Below are 25,510 nucleotides of genomic sequence, written 5' to 3'. Positions count from 1 at the left end.
AAAAGTTTCGATTTCGACAGACCAACCTCGAACGTCAAAGATGGGAGCTTATCTTATCCCCCCCCCCCCCCCCCCCCCAAAACCCAAAAAAAAAAGAAAAAACTGTTAGGTTAATTTACGTCCCTGCCCATCACTATTTGTTATCTATGCTCTTTTGTAACGTGGTTCATTTCGTGTTTTTCAAGTGTTTTACTGCTTAAAAAATATTTTTTATAATTTAAACATACTAATATTAAAAAAAATATTATTTTAATATATTTTTAATTAAAAACTACTTTCACAGCATTATCTAACACACATTTATAAGTTTAGCTCGTGTGGTCCACATTAACATATGTTAATATAATATTGAATATTAGAATGAAATTGTTTTTTAAAATATATTGTTTAAAAGTAAATTAAAGTAGTATTTTATTATTATTTTTTAAAAATTATTTTTAATATTAAAATGATAAAAAGAATCAAAAAGTTAATTTATAAAAATTCAAATTTTATAAAAAACACAACCCATCGGCAAAAATAAATAATAACTAAATATAGCATGATAGTCATCAAGTTTCTAATTAAATTAGATTTTTAATGAATCAATTAAACTCACTATTTCTATCCAAATTGAATCCAAGAATAAGAAAAAAAAAAGAACAAAATGTTGATATTTAAATAAAAACAATTTACATGAATTAATTTAATAATCCAGGAGTTGAAGCAATAATGAAATAATCCCCTCATCAAGAGTGACAACTATGATGTTATACACAGTCAATTACTCAGACAAGCACCAACAATTTCTCCACGAGCCAATCGCGTAGAAGGATGTTAGGCCTTGGAAGGTAGATTTTGGCGCTTATCACTTACTTGTCATGCTTCCTTTTCAAACTTCTCACCACAATCCACATCATCTCCTTCTCCCTTCCTCTTCTCTCTCCCTCCCTCCCATATTCATGCTCCTTGCTCCCTGCAACAAAAATGTCCGTACCAAACCCCAATAATAATTTTTCAAAGCACCAAAATATCCCTAACGCGCTCATGACTCAGAACCACCTTATCGGCTCACTCACTTCTCACATCTCTCTCTACCACTCCCAATCCAACCCCCCCTCCTCTCCAAACCCTAACCCTAGATCGTCAATCTTAAAATGGTTTAAATCTCTCTCCGTTCATCAACGCCAATCCCACTTAACTACCGTTGATTTCAAATTCACTCAAATCCTCCTTCAAATGCTAGCCAAATTACACTCTCACGGTCACTGCCGTTTCATTATCCTCCCCGATCTCCTCTCACGCGACCTCCCTAGCCTCTGCTTTAAGAAATCACGTGGGCTGCTGTCCAGAGTCGCTGAGTCTAATGAGTCGGAACGACTGATTTTTGAGTCGACTCGGTTGTTTAGTTCTAGAGAAGGGGAGAAAGTGGACGATTGTAGGAGTGGAGCTGAGGGTCTGGATTCGGTTACGGTTAGCGAGGATTTAATTGAAAATGTTGAAAAGTTTGTGGAGTTGATGGATGACATTTCGAATGGGGGGTTTTTGAGAGGGGAAGAGAGCGAGTTAGGGACGGATTGGGTGGAATTGGAGTGGTTAAAAGTGAGAGGTTATTATTGTATCGAGGCGTTTTTAGCGAACAAGCTAGAAGTGGCGTTGAGGCTGGCGTGGTTGAATTGTGGGAATGGGAAGAAAAGAGGGGTGAAGTTGAAAGAGAAATTGAGTGCCGCAGGTGTGGCAGCTAATGTGTTTTGGAGGAGGAAAGGGTGTGTTGATTGGTGGAGGAATTTGGATGCGGAAGTAAGGAGGAAGGTTTTAAATTTTGCGCTTGGGAAGGCGGCAAAATCATTGGTACGTTTACTCTTGCAAATTTTATTGTTTTGTTTCATTGTCAAAATATACTAGTGGTATTTAATTCTTTGAATTTGATTGACAAAGTAGTGACTGTTTCAAGTGAGTGACTGATTATGCTCTTGTACATTATTGTTCAATGCTGTAGTAAATTGCATAACGTAGTTATATGGGACATAGGGATTTGCCCATTGTGTACTGCTTTTACTCAATATGTGAATCCCATTAATAAAAAGCTTGCCTTGGAAACTTTGTGAGTTGCTATAACTCTCCAAGATTGTGGAAATGCAATGTTTGAGAATGAAATTAATGTTTTGATGACATTTTGCCTTTTGAGCTCTTTCCATAAAATAATATATATTGTGGCCTAATTTTTGGTCATTACAAGTTCTCAGACTCGTGAAATTCTGAAGGATGTGAGTGGTGTATCGGGGGATGAGCTGTCACTGTTTAGAGCAGGAGTGCAGCGACCTTGGAGGGACTTGCATGCTGAATCACGGCAAAGGATTTTCCTAAAACTTCCAGCTGATGCGGAATTTGGTTTGGCCCCAAAGCCTTCTTTTTCTGGGAAAGATGCTTCTTTTGCAAATATATTTAATAGTTTATTCGTGCTTCAGGATATTGTTAGTTTGGTGTTGCCAGATCAGGGTAGTGAGTATGATACATCACATATATTTTTTAGCATGCTGGGTTCTCTTGGCACCCTTTCTGATTGTATATTAAGAAAACTACGAGGACTTGTGATGGTTATTTCACTTGATTGCACAAGGCTTGAACTTCTCGGAGAGGGAACATCAAACTCTTCAGCCAATAAACCTAGCGAAAAGCTCGGTGCAGGTAGTCGTAGAAAAAAGGGGAAGACTCAAAATATGAAAAAGCTGATGAACCCCACACCAGTGAAAAGTGTTGACGAGTCTTCCTTTAAGAAACTTGCCGAGGTATCATTTCCCCTACTGTTAAGTTTCTAGAAGTACTTTTGCTTTTAAACATGTGTTAAGATCAGTTAGTTATGAATGGTACGGATATTTCTTAGGATATCAAATGTGCGCCAGCCTGTATTAAGAAGACAGAGTTGATGGAGTCCAATGAGATGCCTGGCATTCCTCATGAGAATGAAAATCACAGAGACATATCATCTCCAACAGTTGAAATGGTTACATATCTTTTCATTTGGATAATCTTTCTATTTCATCATTTGAATGGTTTATAACTAGTGGCCTATCCTCAGGAACACACACAAGGATTGGTTCATGAAAAAAAACGAACTGCTGGAAGGAAGAACAGGAAAGGAAGAAACAAAAAGAAAAAATCTAGCTTTAGCAATCCAGTTGAAGTAAGAAAACCTGAAATTGCCGTTTCAGAGGCTCCCTCCTTTTCTGTTTGCTCATCAGACGAGGAAGCAAAGCTTTGTAGGTTATCTGACAATTTGACTACACAGAAAGCATCAAATGATAGTTTAATTGATCCTTCAATTAATGAGCCCACCAGGAAGGAGATAGATGCCCTTGGCATTCCAGAGGATCATGCTGTTGGTTGCACTGAAGGCATCTCTGATGCAGGTCTGGAGCATTACCGATCTTCAAATGGTTTTGTTGACAATAAAAGTATGCCATCCAGAAGAGAGACACGTTGTGGGGTAGGCCAGAATATAATATATCAAGTTGCAACCACAAAGGAGCTAATAACTGTTTCTAGCAATGAAGGCACCAGCTTTTTGAACAAAAAAACTGAGGTTAAATTAGATGTTGGCAACAAATTAGTCAGAACCCATGAAGTGAAAGAGGTACCCACCTTAAATCGGGGAGAAGAGAGTGAAAATTTTCATGAAAGTGGATCCAAAGGCCTTTCAGATTGCCTTTCATATGAGTGGCCTAGTTTAGGCCCCGTCTACTTTCCATCTATAAATTCACATCTTCCACCTGCTACATATAGATTGCATCTGGATGTTGGTCACAACTGGCATAATCACATTCATCAACCTTTTTTACCTACGGTGCATCAGGCTAGAAATTCTCCTATTGAAGGTGGATCCAATAGGATGTTGTCTCAACCATTGCCAATGAGTTTAGATTGGCCTCCAATGGTTAGGAGCAACTGTGGATTAGCTCCGACTATGACATGCAATTATGATTCAGGATTTATCTCGAGGCGGCAATCTACTTTTCAGAAAAGTTACACCGCTAAGAACATGCAGTACATCTCAAAAACCTTTGATGACGAGAGGAGGTGTTCTGGGGATGCAATTGACTTTACTGAAGCAACAAGTTCACAGGAACTAATGGATGAATATGAAAACCATTGGATATCAGAGGAAGAATATGAGGTGCATGCAGTTTCTGGGATAGACTATAATCAGCACTTCGGTGGCGGTGTGATGTACTGGGATCCTTCTGATCATCCAGGTACTGGTTTCTCTCGACCACCTTCCCTTAGTTCTGATGATAGCGGATGGCCTTGGCATGAAGCAGAGCTGAATAGGGCAGTTGATGATATGGTTGCCTTCTCATCTTCTTATAGTACAACTGGATTGACTTCCCCAACTGCTGCTTCATTCTGTTCTGCTTTTGATCCTTTGGTCCCTGGACACCAGGCACTTGGTTATGTTATGTCAGGAAATGAAGTACCTGGTAAAGCTATGCTTTCATCAACTGTGACAGATGCTGCTGCAGAGGAGGATGTCTCTGGATCTTTGGCCAGTTTATCTAGTGATGTTGAAGGCAAGGCAGGAGATTCACTTCCTTACCCAATTTTGCGGCCTATTATCATTCCAAATATGTCAAGGGAAAGATCAAGATCTGATTTCAAGCGTAGTCTTGATCACAAAAGCCCTTGTGTTCCTCCTACTAGACGGGAACATCCCCGGATAAAGCGGCCACCATCACCTGTAGTGCTTTGTGTTCCACGGGCTCCCCGTCCTCCACCACCCTCTCCTGTGAGTGACTCTAGAAAGCACAGGGGTTTTCCAACTGTTAGGTCTGGTAGCTCCAGCCCAAGACAGTGGGGTGTGAGAGGTTGGTACCATGATGGAACTAATTTGGAGGAAGCTTGTGGACGTATGGATGGTGCTGAAGTTGTTTGGCCTTCTTGGAGAAATAAAAAACTTTCAACCCATCCAATGGTGCAGCCACTCCCTGGGGCTTTGCTGCAAGATCGTCTAATTGCAATGTCCCACCTAGCCCGTGATCAGGATCATGTGAGTGTGCTTCTGTACTGTGCTATTGTAAGTGTATCACTAGATGTGTTTTGAGTTGATTATTTGATACAATTTTGATGCAGCCAGATGTTTTGTTTCCTCTTCAACGAGCTGAGATACAGAATTGCCCTACACGAAAGGCTTCTCTTTGCTTAGTACAGAGCCTTCTTCATGATGAAATTGACTCTTTTTGTAAGCAGGTATCGGGCTTAAATTTGTTCATATTTTTCCTGGAATTACCTTAACTTTTTCATAGAATTTTGTAGTATCATGTTTTGAGCTTTTATTTCCTTTCATTAATGGTATGCCACTGTCATTGATTACTTGTTTGACATGATGGTACCCAAGGTTGCTGCAGCAAATATGGCCAGGAAACCTTTCATTAATTGGGCTGTCAAGCGGGTTACTAGGTCTCTCCAAGTTCTATGGCCTAGGTCCAGGATAAATATCTTTGGATCAAGTGCAACTGGTTTGGCCCTTCCAACAAGTGATGTGGATCTTGTGGTTTGCCTCCCTCCAGTGAGGAACTTGGTAATAACTTTCTTTATGCTTTTATTTTATCACTTAGACTTGTTATGCTTGTACTTTTAAGAGGAGAAACTTATTGCAGAGCTTTTTCTAGGAACCTATCAAGGAAGCTGGGATTTTAGAGGGTCGTAATGGTATTAAAGAAACTTGTCTTCAGGTATGTTGATGGCCTTCTAAATTGATACTTCAGTAGATGAGGCAATTGTGTTATGGATTGCTGGTGATATTTGCATCTCTAACTTTTACTTTGATTTCCAAAAAAATCTTGATCTCTGGTTAGGCTTTTTTGTTGAGATGGAACTTGGGAATATGCTTTTTTATTTTTTTATTTTGAAGCTTTTAACTAATCCTTAGACAAAACTTTTAACTTTTATCTTTCCCATAGCCTTTTGTAGAATTAAATTCTCCATTAATTTTCCAGCATGCAGCTCGGTATCTTGCCAATCAGGAGTGGGTAAAAAATGATTCACTGAAGACTGTGGAGAATACAGCTGTAATGTCTTGTATCTTAGAACTGTTTGAGCTTTCCTTGCCTTTTTATCTTATTCTTTTTCTTCTATGTTTCCTCTCATACCGTACCCCCTTTTCTTGCAGATACCTGTTATTATGCTTGTAGTGGAGGTTCCCACTGATCTGATCACCTCTACTGCTTCTAATGTACAATCACCAAAGGAGGAGCCAATTCATTTGACTGTTGAACATGACATCCAAGTCCAGTCCAATATGGTTGTTTTAGAGGACTCAATTTCACCTAAGTGCACACAACTTAATTGTGATAGCAAAAGGGATGTGAAATCAATTCGTCTTGATATCAGTTTCAAGTCTCCATCTCATACAGGGCTCCAAACAACGCAACTGGTATACTTCGTTAAGAACGTATTGCTTCATAAATTCAAATTTTAATGATGGCTATAAATTATATGTGATTTTCCTCTAAATTCTGTCAAAAGAGTTTAACTAGTCTAGGCATATTTGGAGGCTATTATCTCTTACTGCCTGTTCCATTTAGCAATGGTAGCATGATGGAGGCTTCTCAGATTTCTACATCCTTTTTTATTCCAAACTTTAGCCTCTTTCTTGACAGGGTGAAGGGCAATTTAGGTAGATTATTACACAAATTGAATTCTTTGTTTGTGCATCTTGGATTGGGAATTTATGAGAGGCATGTTACAAGTATAATTTTTTTAACCCTAGGTGAATGTTGCTAAGATAGATTAAGCATTCGATACTGGAGATCAATGAAAGGTTGATATTCTGCTTAAATGCTTAGATGCATACCGATTTTTGATCTTGGATATCAGATTATCAGCACGCTAAAACTTAAGTGCACCCTGACATTTGTGCTTTCCACAAGGAAATTTGATGTTCTACTCAAATCTGTGTGTCAACACATCTTGTGTCCTGGTTATTAGATCAGCTTTGTCAAAATTGAATGGCATGTTTGGTGAAACATAATGCAATGCAATGGAAAGAAGAAATGAATCATTTTCTTTTTTTGTTATTTTAAATTCTGTTACAGTCGACTGAATGTATTGTGAATGAAGCCCATGCTTCCTCATAAATTTTCTCAGAACTCTTAGATGATGGACGAAACCAAAAACTTTATTGAACCCTAAATTAGTTATGGCTTGTCCTTCAAAACTGTATAATTCTCAACTAGTTTCTGAGCATGGGAGGTCTATTAGTGATTTTTCCTATTGAGGCTAATTCTACTACATTAGAAATTGAGTCTTATTTGTGATTCATTTGTTTTGAATTTTGATACAATTTTTCTTTTTAAGTTTTTATGATGGTTTTTAACTACATTTACATTGAAACTCATGGTGATATTATTCTCTTGTCTATAAATAATCTTTGTGCAGGTTAAAGATCTCACGGAACAATTTCCAGCTGCAACACCTCTTGCTTTGGTACTGAAGCAGTTCTTGGCAGATCGTAGCCTTGACCAGTCCTATTCTGGAGGTTTAAGTTCCTATTGCTTGGTAATTTATACTGCATGCCATTCTAATATCTTTACCACTTTTCAAGTACACGTGAGACTCAATTGCTGTGTAGTTAGTGTTTCCTTCGTATTCTTATTGAGCTAATAGGTGATGCTATTATCAGACTGAACTCATACATGCGTGCTTGCATGTGCATATACACACTTTGCAAACTAAAAGAGGGCAACGTAAATTCTCACCCTCGTTTTTTTTTTGCTAATGATTGCAATGCAATCTTGGATCATGCTAGAGGCTTTGCCCAGGTTTTATGTTGTTTATTCGTACAAGTTTATTTCTGATAGCTTTTTAATAATCTTTTAAGTTTTCTGTCTATTCAAAATGCTGAACCGTCGTTATCCCTTGTTTTTCTTTTATAGTCATATTGTTTAAATCTTGTATTCTCTTTCATCATACCTTGTAAATTGAAATGCACATTGGAAGTCAACTGATCTCATCTGTTGGACTACAAAGTTTCTCTCTTTGCTTTAGCAGGGCTGGATATCCAAGCACTTGTTCAGAATTTGTGGTTGGGTGAAAATGGATGCTCCCTTGTGGTTGTTCTTGACTTGATGTGAGTGGATATCTTCAGTTCTGCATTTCTTACCTTGCTGTCCGCTCCTTTGCAGGTGTTGCTAATTATACGTTTTCTACAGCATGAGCATCATCTTGGCCGGCCTATCAATCAAGTAATGTGTTTTGTACTCTAGATGGGACATTTTACGTGTTTTCTATGATGTCTGTCTCCCCATAGACACACACAGACATAAGTCTCTTCATTCTTTGTTTAGTAGTACTATTAAAGTGACAGTTATATCAGTGGCCTGTGTTAAGTCATTTGATGGCTACTAGAAGTAGTATATTCTTGATTCATCTTTTTTTTTAAATTGACTTATGGCGTATTAGTAGATATTTTTTATGGCTTAGAGTTGACCATTCACTTAAATTGCTATTTTAGTAACTGGCTTTAAACTTCAAATTAATTTGATAGTGCTCATTGCTCAAGACCTCTGATGTTTTGGTAAGATTTACCCAAGGCATGCACATGCATAGTGTAACCACCATTTGTGAACTTTGGCTTTTTGTGGATTTTATTGCCTTTTATGGTGTTTCATGTGTTCCTTTGCTCATGAATGCCACTTATGCTTATTAAGAATTTATAGTAACTGTGAACTGATTACAAGTTAGGCCTAAGTGTCTTAATAGCTTCTCTCTCCACTTCTTGGCTAGCTTGCAAGCCTCGAATTACAGCCCAGCCTTTATTAGAGTAGTAGAGAAACAAAGTTATGTATACGTATTTCACAAAAGATATCTTAGTTTGACGCTGTAAGATGTGTGCAGAATTTGATTTTCAAATTCCTGTCTTTTCAACCATTCTCTGTTGGAATTTTATACACGAGTGCTTTTACCTGACTTGCAATTTTGGGTGTCCTTTCAGAATGTCGGAAGCCTTCTAATGGATCTTCTTTACTTCTTCGGGTGAGTTAAATATTGTTTTTCTTTCATTTCATGGTTGAATTGTTTATCCTTGCTGACTTAGTGTTGTAATTATAAATTGATTTATTCACATTTAATATACTTTCACTAATTTCTTGTCTTGTGAATACAGGAATGTGTTTGATCCTCGCCAAATGCGTATCTCAGTGCAGGGAAGTGGAGTATATATAAATAGGGAAAGAGGTTATAGGTAAGCACTGCACTAGCTCTATTGTTGTTTTTTCACAAATGACAGGGCATTGTTCATTCTTTCTTTTCTATCGTGTATTGATTGATCTACCACTTGATGCTGTAGTATTGATCCAATACACATTGATGACCCTCTTTTCCCAACAAATAATGTGGGGAGAAATTGCTTTCGAATACATCAATGCATCAAGGTCAGCCTCCACATAATCTTTGTTGCATTTACTATTATGATAACACGACACTCAATTATATGCAAATATATAGATTTTTCTCAATATTCAAGCAGATATTTTAGGCTTACCTTTTTGTTGAGGATGTGAAACTTGCAACATTTTACCTTTCTTCTTATCTTACAAAATATTCTTCAACAAGAGAAATGTGAAATTGGTGGGTCCTGCCAGTTAATGACTGATGCTTCGTGTGCTATGTTTGTGACAGATTTTTCTTTTTTCTTTTATTTTTTATTTTTGCTCTAAACAGCACCGCTATTGTGAATTGAGAAACTAAAGTCCTGTGTTTGCAATCACTTTCTTGCAATAGTCTTTGCTTCAGTCCACTGGTTGTCACAACAGTGGACCCAATTAAACTGCTGTGATTAAGGGCATAACTCCTTGAACTGGAATGTTGCTGGTTTTATTTTAAACCCAAGAAAATGGAGAAATGGGTAATGAAAGCTACAAATGCTCACCTAGTTAAGCCTTTTAACTGAGATGTATAATAACAGCTCACTAAAAATCTTTGAACAGAATGATTTGAGATTCCACTTGGCATTTTTTGAGGCTGATCTTATCTTTTTGAGAACTGTTAATACCTGTGGTTCTTATATACACAAAAGGTTATCTGTTGCAGGCTTTTTCAGAAGCTTATTCTGTTTTGGAGAAGGAGCTGGCATGCCTTCCTGATGAAGGTGATACATGTTCAAGGCCAGCACACAGATTACTTCCAAAAATTATCCCAAGTATTGATATTACGGGGAGTTTAATTATCTGAAGAATTTATATTCTTCGAAGGTATTCATATACCACTTGCAATATTGCTCACAAATGTGTTAGCATGCTAAATTCTGGCTCAAAGAAAGCTTGTTGCTCCCTACATCCCAAAGCTAATGGCCACTACAAATTACAGGGAAATTTTTTAATTTATTTCTAATTGATTTTCAGATTAGGAAATAAAAGGAAAATAATGGTCAGCTTGTAGAAGATTAAAAAAGTCAATAATTTGAATAAAGAGTATCGTAGTTTGTAATTTCATAAAATGAATTAGGAAATAATGAAACCTTACCATAAAATCTTAGTGGCATTTATGTTTGGTAAAAGGGATTATTAATTTTAGTTTAAGTTGAACTGTTCTGTCTCTGGTTGTGGAAGGTTTTCTTTATAGCATAAAATAGCTTAGTCTTTTTTGTGATCATGCTTTAGTCAGCTATCGAGAGGGAGATTACTTGAAGAGAAATCTATCGAGTTTTATGTTTTGATTGAATGCTTTCTATAGACTCTGCCTTTTCTTAGCTGATCTCCTTCTTTCTTCTCAAGGGTGATGAGCTATTATATTTGTTTTCGCTCTCTATAGAACATGCATAAAATGTTGGCTTGATTTTTTTTTTATTTTCTGTTTAAATCTGCTGTCATTGAAGTCCTGCCTGCAGTTTTGGCAATGTCATGTTGATTCTGGATTAAGACAGTGTAAAGATTTGAGCTGGCTGCTTTGTTGATTCCAGTTTCACTCTTTCATACTCTTGGGAAAAGCTTGGACGTTGTCATAATTCTATCATTAAGGAATCTGCATCTATGATTTGTTTCTCGAATAAAGTCTTGTTGAATTAAATGAAAAGAAATCCAGTTTTGATGCAAGTTAAATTTCACTTAGTTCTACATAAGAAATTAATCACGTGAAAAATGTGATGAAACTAATTCATTTTCTTTTCTCGGGAAATTATTTCCAGGGACTGTTTCCATGACGTTGATTTCCAGATCAGATGTGGAAGATACCTGTCAATGGCTGGTGCTTCCATATTTCTGTTTGGCCTGTCAGACTTGAGGTGTCCTGCATTTTCCAGGAAGTTCAGCTTGAGTTGACATGTCATCTGGTAATTTAAACTTGGCCAATTAAACACTTCTCCCTTTTCTAAATGCAAATACTTGTGCCAGCAGATGAACTTCGTTGTATTATTGCTTCCTTAAATTCCCAAGCCCAATGCTTTGTTATTTTTTTCCTGCAATTTGTTTTACATATTGAATGACATGGTAGCTGCCTGTCTGGAGCATTCTGGTCACTCCTTTGAAATTCTGAATGAACTATTCTACAATAGGTAGATAGCAATTCGTGTCTGCATGTCTTTGTGTTGATTGATGTGTTATATTGTATTATTGTCTGTAATCTTTCATTTCATGTTGTGTCCAATATTGGGACACCTTCCTGTTTTTTCTATTATAGAAAAGCTAGTTGTTTGGCCAATTTCAGGTTGGTTACTTTCATATCATATTGATTTCAGGTTTCACTCAGTAATGTGTCTGACAATGGAATTTATTGCACACGTTTTCTTAGTCATAATTGTTTTGATTTGGAGTGTTTTGTTTGTTTCTTAGCTAGTTTATTTAGAATTTTAGAACTTTTGTATTCATTTAATTTCTGGGAATTCATGATGTTTTTCAGGTGTTTGACTACTGAATTGGGTTGAAAATGAGATCATGTGAAGAGGCAGAGGGAGACTATGGGCCGAGTTTAGAGTTCAAATCTTAGTTGGTCTGTTCTAATCAAGCCAGGATGCTGATTGGTTTTCGGGTTATAACTGGAAATATAAAACTTGGTTTCATGTGCTCTTTACCTTTTTGAAAAGGTGAGACATATTCTATGATAGCGTAGAACCCAGTTTTCCTGTTTTCAAGCCCAAAAAGTGAGTTGAAATACAGTCTGAATCAATCCAGAGTCTGCAGCTGACACTGTCTCGGTTTTCAGCCCATATCTGAAGTTGTAAAAGTCAGGAAAATGCAAGACCAGATGCGTTGGAAAGATGATTTGAAGGGATACAATTGTTCTAGAAATGGAAAATTTGTAATTCACACGTGCTTCCTCAAAATCAGCCCGCAACCTAAGCAAAAATATCTGGCAGATAAGGAAAACGAGTTCCCTGTCATGGGAGGATACGACCAAGATATAAATCCTCTTCATAACAACTGCTGGGGATGGAGAACAGAGGGACACGCTAGACACAATACAATAGGGAGGAGGCAGCATTTGGAGGAAAAAAGAAGACCAGGATGATTGACGCAAGATACGGCTATCCTTCAAGAAGTCAATTTCTTCAACTCTAGAGATGTTTATCATCGTATCACATATAATTTCTTTTAATTTGACTATGGAATAATTTCTTTATTCTGGGATTTTTGATATAGCCTAACTATGATTATGGGAATATCTTTTTTGATTGAATCAATTCAGGATTTGTGGAGTATTTTATTATGAACTTAATGCTTGTATATGTTTGAACATTATTTGCATGATTTGGGATTATTCAAATTGTTTTGGTCTTTAGTGGAAATAATATAAGAAATCTATAGGATAGATATCTTATGAACTTGTGTGATCTCTAGAGGTTTTATTGTTTTTAAAGAATTTTAACAAGTTAATTTATAGAGAATTTTGACAAGTTAATTTATAGAGATGTAGGAAGTTTGCTAGTTAAAATAATTTATTGATGCTTGAGAGAGAAATTGGTAATTAAATTAGTAGGACTTGATTATTAACAATAATTTTTTTTTCTATAGGATTAATTCAATTAAGATGTCGATTTTGTTTAATTTTGATTTCAATTACTTCTTTAATTGTTTGTTTTATTTAACTTGAAAATTTTTCATATTATATTTGATTTGTCAAATAGATCTTGATTCAATAAATTTTAGTATTTATTGATAATTTTTCTTTTTGACAATACTTTTTACTTATTTATTTTATTACTTGTTATGATTCGCGCTTCAACCAACAGTTTTCGATTCTGTTTGTGTCTTGTATTGCTGCACCTGTCCTATCTGTTCTAGAAAACTTATGTCTACGGAATGTATTCTGTCAATTTGATTTTTCTGCCTGGCCTGCTCTTGTAAGAAGTTGGATTGTCATCTGATAGGAATGTCATCTGCCAATTTAAGATAGATAATGTTCTTCAAGCAAAACTTGGTGTACCCACTGCGGTGGAATTTGATTCTGAAGTTGTTTTTCTCCGCATCACGCTTTCTTGGGGCATGAAGTGAACCTAGCAGCGGTGGCCGTATTCCAGTCAAGCATGACTCTGCTGAATTGGCCCACGGACGACTGCTCAATGCTTTCGGATGCAAAAGATGATATTGGTGTAGGGGTCTCAGCCCCTTCGTGCGACCCGTTAGATTGCTCAATGTTCTATAAGAACGGCTTTTGCACTCATTCGGCCCCTCGTACGAGCAATGATAAGATTTTGTATCAGGTTCTTACATGTTAATTTCTTGTCTGCTTGCGGGTGAACAGAACAAGCTAGAACTTTTCTTGCAAGATGTCGAAATTTTGGAATTGTATTTTTTGGTATTGTAAAAGGCTTTTAGAGCTCTGTGATTTTGAACAACATCATTGAGAAAATAGTTTATTGCAATGTTCAGAGCTCTACTTTCTATGGAGCTTTCGTCACATCTATTATATCATAAAATTATTTGCTTGTTTGTTAGCATTACATTGACCAACACTGCAATTATGATTCATTCTTGCATTTCACTGCACTGAATTTCTCAAGCTTTTGTTTTTAGGACAGTGAATCACACAGCAGTAATTCTCAGCTGAAATCATATCCCAATTTCTTTGCTCCCTTTGGACTTGAGCTGATTATAGTACTGCTCTAGCTAGCAGTGCCTAAGTGAGGGCATGTAGGTCTTCTCTCTCTCCAGGGTTTCAGACCCATGGTAGAAGAGAGAGGAAAGAGAATGAGCAGGTGCAGAAAACTAGGTCCAGCCAAATGTGAAATGCAAGTTTAGTTGCTGCATCTTGCACTCTTGCACGTCTTTGTAGTTGCTACTAAGGTACTGTATCCTGCACCATCAGATTTTAGTGTATTTTCGCTCATAATCTTGCCTCACCGATCTTTATCTTCATGTATTCAGTTACAGGATAGCTACTATAATCAGAGATGGACGAGTTGAGCATAGATCATTGAGGGTGTTAGGCTTTTTGTCAATGCGCGTGCAATTGTATTGATGGAAGAACAAGTTGGATACGAAGTTGGATCAACCACTGGAAGCTTTAGTTTAGGAGTTTAACGTGGCATTGACATCAAATTCCCTCATGCTCAGGATGAGCTGGAAAACAGCGTTACCTGATTTGCACATTTGCCTGGGGAGGATTAGGATGCAGGAAAAAGGCAATCTAGGACTCTGGCACTGCAAGGAGAAATGTACCAGGCATTGGTAAATGTTCTGCCAAGTTCCTCCCTTTAGCTGTAAGCTCATCCAAGGAGAAATGCATGATTAGCATGATACAAGCCTTATAGTGTTCGATCTTGGTTGTCTAGTATAAGAGATACTAACTAGATCATGAGATAGCTAAATATTGTTGTTGTGTTGAAGTTAAGCCTTAACAATTATTATGTTCATTGTTTCCAGACTATCTTCATTCTTTAAATCAGGTTCCAGATAGCTTTGGTATTCTTTATTAGTTATCTTTTTTCTTCTTTTTCTTTATTTTTCTCTCTTCTTTTTCAAGTGCCGGATAGGGACTGCAGTGCAGAGGTTTCGGTTGAATGTAAATTCCAAGTGATTTTATAGTTATATTCTTGTTTTTTTTTTTTTAGTTTAATGTGGGTGTCCGGGCTAGCTTGCACGCACCTCGACTAATCTCACGGGTCCTGAAGTTAACGACCATGTAAGCCTCTAGTGGTCATCATATGAGCAACCACAGGGCTTGAACCTGAGACTACAGAGGGAGCAAACCTCTTAGTCCCAAACTTTTATCACTGGGCCACCACCTAGGAAATTTATTAAATTTTTCTTACTGTTATTGGAGAACGTGTATTTAAAATCTGCAGAAGTTTCAATTAACATATAAATGAGTCCCAACATATCTTTACCATAAAAAAAAAAATATTTATATTAAAATGTGAACTGAACAGGTCAATCGATGGAGCAATTTTTTATTTGACAGCTGACTTATGAGGTGGAGATTTGTACACTTCCTGGAGTTAATTAAATTCTAGCTGTCATAAATAATTTGATTGTGCACAAAGCAAATTCCAATTAGATTTGAAACAGCGTATGGTTTTGGGGACTGTTGAAGTATTGCTTCTCTTCTAATTAAATATTAAAAATTAAAAAAAAAATAAAGTGAAAGAGGTTTTCACTGTACACCAACATATATTACACTAATGTAATTACTTTATCACTCTTCTAAAAAAAAATTAAAATAAAATAAAGACCCTAGAAGCTGGGGGTAATTCAATCTTTTGACACAGATCATTAGTTATTAAAAAGTTAATCGAAGATAAATGTATCTTTTCTAATTTTTTTAAGCAGAGTAAAGATAACTAAAATGCTCTTTAAAAACATTTTTTAAAGTTAACATACAAGGGTTTTTTCATCTTTTATTTTTTTTAAATATAATAAAATAACAACTTTATTTTTAAAAGTAAAAATTTTAAAGATTGTATTCAAGAGCTTTTTAATATTTTCACCCTAGTTTTTTTTTTTTTTTTTGTTATTATCAAGTAGAGCAAAAACAATTTGTGTTCAAGGGTTTTTAATTTTTTAATCTTTTCATTTTGGTTTTTTTGTTATTATCAAATAGAGCAAAGACAATTTGATATTTTAATAAATATCCAATATTATTTAAATTGAAAAGACTAATAACGCATGGAAGTCGCTCACACTATTCAACCAAAGGATATGGCGCCACCCGATAGCTAAAAATATCCTTTTTTCATGTTGCTAGAATCAGTGGCGGAGCCAGAAAATTTGTAACGAGGGGGCAAATTACTAACAAATATTTGATATTATATATTATATAAACATGTGTTATATATAGAGAAATCAATTTAAAATGCATGTACTAACTCATGTCAAGCAAAATTAATTTAAGAATATTTTTAAAATGAAAAAACTTACATTATAATTATTCTTTTCAAGTTTTCATATTTTAAAACTGTTTCATAATGACTTCTTTTTTAATTTCATTAAAGATATTCTTTCTTAATATATACAATTAAACTTTCATTCATCTATTTCTAAATCTTTCAGAGACTAGTGAAATTATTGGCAACAATTCTTTATTACCTTGTTGTTTTATACAAGTGAGTTAAATACAAATATTAATATATTTTTTTAATTTTTTTTATTGTGTCCCTAATTTTTTGAGTTGTTCAGTACTTCATTTTTAATCACTAGTAAATTGATCACCATCATTTTTCATATGAAATTCATAACAAAATACATATTAATTCATCAAAACTCATTTCAATTCATATTCATATGCATATAATATTATCCATACACATTAATTTAACAAATCTATAAATTATCATAAACTCTAACATTTTTAATAACTAATTATTAAAGAATAAAACTAAAATTAAACAATAAAAAAATAAAAAAAAATAAAGGAAACTCACCTAGAACATAAAGTATAAAAGGTTACTTAATTAATTAATAGTTTAAGACTTGAAGAGAAATTTTATAGAAGAAAGAGAGGCAGGAATAATAATTCAAAAAAAAAAAGTTTGGATCAATTAGTAAATAATAAAAAATATTAAACTTATTAAATTATTATATTAAAATTCTAATATAAAAAATATTAAAAAAAAAGATTAAGGGGGCAATTGCCCCCTTAATCCCCATTGTGGCTCCGCCACTGGCTAGAATCACAGTTACGTTCTTTTCCATTTTAGCTGATGTGTGTAGGTATTGGTAGGGCGGTATATCATTAACACAGCTTTATATTAGGTTATTATGATATCATGACCTGAATAGCGAGTTTGACAAGTTAACTCAAGTTGTCTCACCTCTTATTACTTAGATTACATGTCTATCATGCTAACTTGGATTAACTCGAATCAATTTGTTTTCTTTTTTATTTTTCATTCCATATTTAATTAGCTGAAATTAAACTACATTATTTATTCTCTTGTTGAAAAAAGCTTTTTTCTAATTATTATAACTTTTTTCTAATCTTGATTCATAATTGTTTATTTTTATTATTATTTAATTAAATTAAAATAAATTTATTTAAATAATCAATATATAATTCTAGTCGATATTTTTTATTAAATAATCTTGAGCATGCTTGGTATTCTTAAATATATTTTTTTATAAAAAATTAAAGAATATAATTTAACTGGTTAGATTTTAATTTATTTTTTAAAATTATTAATTAGAATCTCTCAAGACCATTAAAAATTTATATATTCGTTTTATGCATGTAAAATTAGTATAGGTTGAAGGGGCATTTAGCAATCATCATGTGGCGTATAATTGATTTAGCAAGTGAAAATGAAGTCAAAACTCAAAAGGATTCGGTGCTGCCCTCTGCTTATCAGCACGGCGACGCATCCCTTCTCTATGAGGGGGGGGTACAGAGTAGTTTTCAATATTTTTTTTTCACAGGTGGTTCTCGAGCTTTTTAAAAAAACATGCCCTCATTTTTTAACAAGGCACTACTTAACTAAATTATTATCTAGTTTTTTTTTCTCAAAAAAACATTAAAAACACAGAACAGAAATGATACTCTACCCCCAAGGTGGGGTAAGAAGCACCAGAAGGAAAACTATAGCAAGGGCGCTGGCAAAGAGGCAAAAGCCTCTAGTAAACTGATTCCTGGCTCCGCGGTATCGCCTCGGCCACCGATGTTGTGGCGTATATAAATAGAGCGGCCAAAAATGCTGACATGACCGTCTTGTGAGTATCGCATGGAGAAGTGGGCATTGATAGGTATTTCACTTGGATTTGTTTATTTAATGTGTTCACGAGCAGAGCGAAGATTCCATGATGCACAAAGATGCTGTCACCGTTAACAAAGTTAAAATTGCTGCAGCAAGATCATATTACAAAACAGTGTATATATATAACTTTTGTTCTGTTGTCGAGGAAGTTAATGGGTAAGAAAAGGAAATTCGTACTAACTTGATTAAATAATTAAGTAAAAAAAAAGAAGATGAAGAAGAAAGCAAAGAGATTTATAAGAACCTGTCTCTCTCGAAACCAAGATTTGGCCTATGGTATGCAGCCATTTTCTTCTGCTTTCTTTTGCTTCGGAGATGCGTCGAGGTCGAGGAAGTTCCTGGATGGGCGAGGAGGGGCAGGGCCTCGTCCTTTTTTATACGCGAGTCACAGCTGGAGCTTTCTAGGCCAGGAAAATAAAAGTCGAGTCGAGTGGGTCCTCGAAACGTCCTTAGTTTTGCCTGGAACGTTTTTTTATTTTTATTAAATTCAATAATTTATATATATCTTAATTAATTTTATAAATTTTAAAATAATTAATTATATAAATTTTTAATATCTTTAAAATTTATAAAATTTAAATAAATAATTTTTTAAAAATAAATTCAAAACTTGACTAGTTACATATTTTAATATAGCTAAAAATAAAGAATCCTGCCATTTCGCTAAAATATTAACTTCGTCTACTTGCTTAAAAAAAAAAAGGCACTCGTCACCAAACTTGACTTCAATAATAATTAGAAATTCTCTTGGGACTTTTTTTCAAGCGACATTTGGGTAATTTTCAAAATCAATTAATATTTAATTTCACATTGATTAAAAAAATTACTTAAAAGAATTTCAAATGATTTAAATTTTAGAGTAAAAGATGTATATTTAGTTAAAATTCTCTACTTTTCTTTATGCATTTCCATTTTTATATGACAAGGCCATTAATTTTTTTATCAGCACATAATATTTTAAATAAAAAATTAAAAGTATTGGATTATTTGAATATTTTATCAGCACATAATATTTTAATCTCATTGAATATTCATATGTTGTGTTTTAGAATATTATGTATAGTAGTTTCATATATAATTATAAAAAAAATATAACCATAAAAAATATAACATGATTGATTTTTAAAATAACATTGTAATTATTTATTTAAAAAGAATTTTATTTTAAAATTTTCCTTTAAAAAAAAAAAAAAAAGTCTAGAGAGACTGTGCGCACGAGCCTAGATTGCTAGGCTCCCGTCCCTCATCTGTAGAAAACTCTGACATACAGGGGCCTAAAAAGTCAAGCGTGTAGCTTCCTTTAAAAAAAATCAAATGAACATGTCATTTGTCTAGCCAAATGATGAACGTCATCTACTTTAACAAATTTTAATCACCTTGAGTAAGCGAAAAATCAGGTTCCTGGGTATTTTTACCTAAAAACCCCAAAATTTAATTCATTTTCATCTAAAATTCAAAAACACTCTAGTCTAAAAACTAAAACTAAAAATCAAAATGCAACAAAAAAATCTTTCCAGGATATAATCTATTTTTTTACTTGATTAGAAATCTAAATAATTTCTATTGAATATCTTTTTTCAAGATAAACTCACCTTACTTTTAAAAACTTCATCTCCGCTATCCTTTTCACCGAGAATAAACTTAGAAAAGATTTTTCAAAATACTTTTCGTGTCGAAATATATTAAAATAATATTTAAAAAAAAATTATTTTTGAGATCAGTGTATTAAAACGATTCAAAACACATAAAAAAATTAATTTTTAATAAAAACAAAAATTTAAATTTTTTGAAAATGCGGTGCAAACCGCGTTCCCAAACGGTGCCATAGTGTGCCTATTTTTTTCAAAAAAAAATATTTATTAAAATAATTAAAAAATGTATTAAATGATATTTTTTTCTTGCAAATGTTAATTCATAGCTAAAACAGAAAGTAGATATTCATAACAATAAGTAAAAAAAAACTTATAAAAATACAAATATATTACATTAATTGTCTTTTTTATTTTATATATTTTCTTGTATTTATCATCAAGATTTAGTTTGATTGTTAAGTATATATGATTCTCCGTATTATATATGCATAATAAAAACATGAGTAATTTATTTAAAATTTCATAAGAAAAAAATTAAAAATTAAAAGATAAATTATAATAATTTGTTCCTGGTATTATAAAATTGTAAAAATCCTTTTTAAAAGACTAATTCCTGAAAAAATAATAATTAAACAAAACAATTTCAAAGAAATGAGGGAGAAGATATTGGTTAAAAAAATAAAATAAAAGATTAAACCAAAAAACAAATGGCATTGTGGTTCTAGAACGCACCTAGCCTAAGAGAGAAAAAGCCCAAGGCCCAAGGCCACTTGCTTGGTTTTGCTTTTATGTTTTTTTATGTTGCCTACCCGGATCTCTTTGGGTTTTTTTTTTTTTTCGTTTATATAGATAGAGACTTGTTGTCTACCATTACTGTTTTCAATCACCATAAATTAAAAAAAAAAAAAAAGTGAGATTCGAGTTTTGAGTCACTTAATTTTTAACACTATTATACGCTCTAATTTATTTTATAATGCGTAAACATCATCTATATTAAACTCTCATAGTAAAGAAGAATTCATTTATATCAAAATTATTTTTTTATAGTCAAAACATGGTCTCTCAAATATTTTCTCTCCTGTCTCCATTCCATGATGATTTTCTCTGGCATCTATGAAAGTTCAAGGATTGAATTGCAATAAAAATAAAATTTACAAATAAAATATAAATAAATAAAAGAACAAGGTCTGAAAAAGCAAAAAAGTAAAATCTTATTTCATTACATGTTTTACATGCCAAGTAAATTCCTCGTAATCAACATCTTCTCAAATCTTCCTCTTCAAACACACAAAGATTTCTTTAAAAGAAGAAAAAAACAGAGAGGGTGGGGAGGAGAACAACCAGAAATAGTCCCAAACAAGTATTTTCCTCTGCCAATTACTGTATCTAAATTCTGAGGACATGTAGTGAGCTAGACACGTGGCTGATTTAGTTCCTCCTCGTGTCTCCTCACGCGTGGAATTAGCCTGGTAAACATGTCTAGTAACTTATTGGTTAACTGGCTTAAAATGTTGAAAAACTCTCTGCTTGATTCATATGCGACTCCCATAAATAAACAGGCCCATACGACGGAAATAACGCACCCCAGAATTGGAGCCAGAATAGCTAGAAGCAATATCGCAGCAAGGGCACTGGCAAAGAGTCGGAGATTGCCAACCAGTGTGTAGTAAGTTGATTCTCGAGCTCGGAGCATAACTTCGGCCACCGATGCCGTGGCATATATAAACAGAGCAACAAGGAAAACTGACATAATAACGTCGTGGCTGTCGAATGGAGAGCCTTTAATTGACTGGTACTTCACTTGGATTTGATTGTTTAGCGTCCCAACCAGGAGGGCAAATATTCCATGTTGCATAATAATGCTGTTATCACATCAACAATTAAAATGGCTAAGTACGCAAAAATTAAGGACAATTTCAGAGGCTAATTCCTTGCCTGGAAAAATAGAGATTAAAGTGAAGGAAGCATTAATACAAGAAAAAGGAAGTGACGGGCTTATAAAAACATAAAGGAAACAAAGCAAAAGAAATTTAATTTAGACTAACCTTTCTTTTTCGAAAGCGGGATTTTCCCTGGGGTTTACAGCCATTCTGCTCTGCTCTATTTCTCTTCTCTACACAGATACTGTCTTTGTACTTGAGCAGGCTTAAATGGTTTTCAAGTGTTTATGCCGGATTTGCTGCTAGATGAAGGGGCATTTTATATAAGTTGAGGGGCGAAGATTGCAGGCTGGTATTTTTTGATTGGTGGAACTTTGTGTGGGGCCTTTCTTGGAAGCTTGGATAACCAGTAAAATGTCGGGAAGTCAAAATACGTCTTCAATTTTGTACAGAGACGCAATTTCAGAACCCTGTGTCTCACTAGAAGATCCATATCAGTCCCTGGAGTAAGAAGACTTGCAATCATTCATCGAAATATCAGCAGGCCAATCAAAGTCTTCTGCCACAGAATTACAAGAACAATACGAAAGTTCGTATGAAGAAATGTGTTTATGTAAACAGTCAGCTTGTGACATCTTTTGGTTATAATACTTTGAAGGCCTCCTTTTTTCAAGAAAAAAGAAAAATTGAGAGAAAAAATAAAATTAATTTCTACTCAGATTGCGATCAAAACCATACAATTGTATGATTTTAATGTAGATTCTTCTTCTATTATATATTCAAACACCGTTTCTCCTTCTTTCTTCTTTCTGTTTTTTCCTTCATTTTTCAATGCAACAAGCCCACGATCTCTCTAAAAAACCAATATGTAAGAAGATTGGGTAGGGAAATACAAGAGTTTTGCAATTGTGTTGTTGTAGGAAAAAATAAGGGTGAAATTTCTAGTAAAAAAATAATTGGGTTGTTTGAAAATGAGACTTAGATATTGAATTCATTGAGAATTGAATTTTATATTATTTTTTTAGATTTTTTTTCTATAAAATTATTCAGGACTTCTTATCTAGGTTTGACAGTTTAACCTGAGTTAATTTAGATCATTGTTTTTGTCTTTTTTTATTTTATTTTATTTTTAATTTAATCATTTAACATTGAATTTATTAGGAATTGAGGTTCATAATTTGTTTTTTATTTTCTTTTTACAGGGGGTTATCACGGTCTTATAAACCGTGTTGCGGGTTAAGTTGGTTTACCTAGGTTTCTTTTGTTTTTTTAATTAATTTTATTTTCAATCTCATCCTTCAATATTGAGTTAATTAAGAATTAGACTTCATAATTTGTTTTAGTTTGTGTTTTATAAGGTTATCATGGTCTCATGACCTGGACCCCGAGTTTATTTGGTTGACTTAGGTGTTTTTTATGTTATTTTTTTAATTAATTTATTTTAACTTCATCCTTTGACATTGGGTTGATTGTAAATTGAGCTTCATAATTTGTTTTAATTTATTTTTTACAGATTTATCCCGGTCTAATGACTCAGGTTTGACAGGTTGACTCAGCTTATTTTTTTTTAGTTAAATTTTATTTTTATTTTTATTTTTCAACATTAGATTGATTGAGAATCGGGGTTTAATATATATTTTTTATTTGTTTTTTATAGGGTTATTAGAGTCTCATGTCCTCAGTAGTAAATTTACAGTTTAATCCAAATTAATCCGAATCAATCTAATGAGTTACCGTTTCTATACTAGAAAAAAAAGTCACATCTAATTATTTTATATATATATTTTTTATTAAAATTATATTAATAATATCTAAATATTTTTTTATATTTTAAAAAATAATAATAACGTAGCTTTAGCTGTTATCAGTCACATAAGTGCTGTTGTATATCTCTATAGTTAGTCTCTAGAAAATTATAAAGAAATCGTACAACATTTTTTTCAATCATCCTATTTTATACAACAGCTCTGAATGAGCCTTTCAACTAGCATCTTATGTGAATAAGTTGTCTTGTTAAGCAAAAGGCTAACTAATTTTCTTGGATTAAATAGTTTAATTGAAAATTTGAAAAATCAATTATTAAACCAGATTGATATTCGACTTGGATTGTGCATGAATATGAATCAATAAGAACCAGTTACTCTAATTAATTTAAAGTGGATTATCAAAAGGTCACATATCACTTTTTAAAAAAAAAAAGAAAAAGAAAAGAAGCAGCAGCAGGAGATAGAGTTCAAAGGAGTGAGAACACCAATTCTCCTTTATTATGAAAAACAAACTCTAGCCTTCTAATGTGGATATCTTTCTATGTCTAAACAGTAAGCATGGCACCAAGGTGGGATTTGTGGTCCACCAGGAGGTCCATGCCCCATGCACTCAATCTAAATTATATTGTTCACAGGCTGAGCCTGAGGTTCATTTAAAAGTTTGTTTAGATCAAAATATAAGCCCGGCCCATAAGTAGAACATCTCTCTCACGCAACCACTAAAGGATAGAAACCTCCAGGACTCCAAGTCTTGCCATTTGCTAACGTTGCATTTTGAAGGATGAGGAACGCTTTAGGTTGGGGCTCCAGCACAAACTTCGTAACTAGCTCCTCTCTATAAGCTTGCTAACCATCAAAGCTTTTGGTAGTGATTAGCAGGTTAACCATGGCAAATAAATCTAGGTAAGAAAACTTTGATAGACCCATATGTGCAAAAAGAATACACCGGTCACAGAAAAAAGTGACCTCTTCTCTATTCAATTCTCTTGTACACCAACAAATACAACATATCTTCACAATCTAAGAATACATGTGAAGAGAATGGGTGGGCGGAAGCAAGTGAATCGAAGGCAATCATTTAATACAATGCTAATCCGTCTCGAAATTTTGTAAAGAGCTGCACTTTCTGCTGACTAGCTTGGGTCCTCTTCACGGCTCCTCTCACCATCAAATAGCTTTTCCAGCATGTCAGTATATGCTTGGCTTAGCAATTGGTAGAATTGTTGACATGATTCATATGCTAGTGACACCAATAAACAAATCCACAGAATAGAAATGATAGAGTACCCCCAAGGTGGGGTTAGAAGCACCAGAAGGAAAACTGTAGCAAGGGCGCTTGCAAAGAGGCGGATCTTGCCGAAAAGCCTCTGGTAAACTGATTCCTGGCTCCGCGGTATCGCCTCGGCCACCGATGCTGTGGCGTATATAAATAGAGCGGCCAAAAACGCTGACATGACCCTCTTGTGAGTATCGTATGGAGAAATAGGCATTGATTGATATTTCACTTGGATTTGTTTATTTAATGTGTCCACGAGCATAGCGAAGACTCCATGATGCACAACGATGCTGTCACCAAACAAAATTAAAATTGCTTCAGCAAGGTCATTTTACAAAACAGTGTGTATATATAACTTTTGTTCTGTTGTCAAGGAAGTTAATGGGTAAGAAAAGGAAATTAGTACTAACTTGATTAAATAATTAAGTAAAAGAAAAGAAGATGAAGAAGAAAGCAAAGAGATTTATAAGAACCTGTCTCTCTCGAACCCAAGATCTGGCCTATGGTTTGCAGCCATTTTCTTCTGCTTTCCTTTTCTATGGAGATGTCTTCGAAATTGAGTTGGTTCCCCGGATGTTCGAAGAGGAGCAGGGCCCCGTCCAATTTATAGGTGAAACAAAGCAGGAGCTTCATAGTCGAGGAAAACAAAAGTCAAGTGGAGTGTGGGTCCTCGAGACGTCTTTACTCATTAGGACGTTTTTTCGAAACCCGGCGTCTCGAGCTAAATAAAAATTAAAGAATCCTCGCGTTCGCTAAAATATTAACTTCGTCTACTTGTTAAAAAAAAACGGCACTCGTCACCAAACTTGACAGGACTACATGAATGATTAGAAATTCACTCG

General features: G+C 34.2%; 3 protein-coding genes across 10 annotated transcripts; 1 reads left to right on the top strand and 2 right to left on the bottom strand.

Moving 5' to 3' along the window:
• Window positions 1-782: 782 nt before the first annotated feature.
• LOC7488883 (uncharacterized) lies at window positions 783-12,679 on the top strand. Of its 8 annotated transcripts, none has more exons than XM_052446810.1 (18): window positions 787-1,830; window positions 2,226-2,768; window positions 2,864-2,983; window positions 3,059-5,023; window positions 5,107-5,223; window positions 5,372-5,554; window positions 5,646-5,708; window positions 5,973-6,044; window positions 6,146-6,409; window positions 7,414-7,533; window positions 8,160-8,219; window positions 8,969-9,009; window positions 9,140-9,217; window positions 9,323-9,407; window positions 10,066-10,227; window positions 11,146-11,302; window positions 11,869-12,052; window positions 12,172-12,679. In XM_052446810.1, exons 1-15 carry the CDS (start codon window positions 967-969, stop codon window positions 10,204-10,206), a joined length of 4,716 nt encoding a protein of 1,571 aa, XP_052302770.1. In that variant the 5' UTR covers window positions 787-966; the 3' UTR covers window positions 10,207-10,227; window positions 11,146-11,302; window positions 11,869-12,052; window positions 12,172-12,679. The 8 variants fall into 8 exon arrangements, with proteins under 8 accessions (XP_024439997.2, XP_052302772.1, XP_052302771.1 ...); XM_052446813.1 differs by having other exon boundaries at window positions 1,681-1,830; window positions 2,226-2,370; window positions 2,448-2,768; window positions 11,869-12,679; XM_052446808.1 differs by having other exon boundaries at window positions 10,066-10,226; window positions 11,159-11,302; window positions 11,869-12,679.
• An 8,322-nt stretch (window positions 12,680-21,001) lies between these two features.
• On the bottom strand, window positions 21,002-21,892 carry LOC18109683 (uncharacterized). Its single transcript, XM_024584355.2, has 2 exons — window positions 21,792-21,892; window positions 21,002-21,608 (listed from the first exon to the last, which is right to left on the bottom strand). The coding sequence occupies exons 1-2, from the start codon at window positions 21,833-21,835 to the stop codon at window positions 21,158-21,160; spliced, it is 495 nt and encodes a 164-aa protein (XP_024440123.1). The 5' UTR covers window positions 21,836-21,892; the 3' UTR covers window positions 21,002-21,157.
• Window positions 21,893-24,322: 2,430 nt separating this feature from the next.
• Window positions 24,323-25,293, bottom strand: LOC18109682 (uncharacterized). The gene is made up of 2 exons (XM_006387908.2): window positions 25,142-25,293; window positions 24,323-24,958 (listed from the first exon to the last, which is right to left on the bottom strand). Exons 1-2 carry the CDS (start codon window positions 25,183-25,185, stop codon window positions 24,526-24,528), a joined length of 477 nt encoding a protein of 158 aa, XP_006387970.1. The 5' UTR covers window positions 25,186-25,293; the 3' UTR covers window positions 24,323-24,525.
• Between the last annotated feature and the right edge of the window lie 217 nt (window positions 25,294-25,510).

Source organism: Populus trichocarpa, chromosome 14, assembly GCF_000002775.5.
Source record: "Populus trichocarpa isolate Nisqually-1 chromosome 14, P.trichocarpa_v4.1, whole genome shotgun sequence".
NCBI classification, from domain to species: Eukaryota; Viridiplantae; Streptophyta; class Magnoliopsida; order Malpighiales; family Salicaceae; genus Populus; species Populus trichocarpa.
The sequence above is the reverse complement of the archived record's forward strand: the minus strand, read 5'-3'. Positions and strand labels throughout refer to the sequence as shown.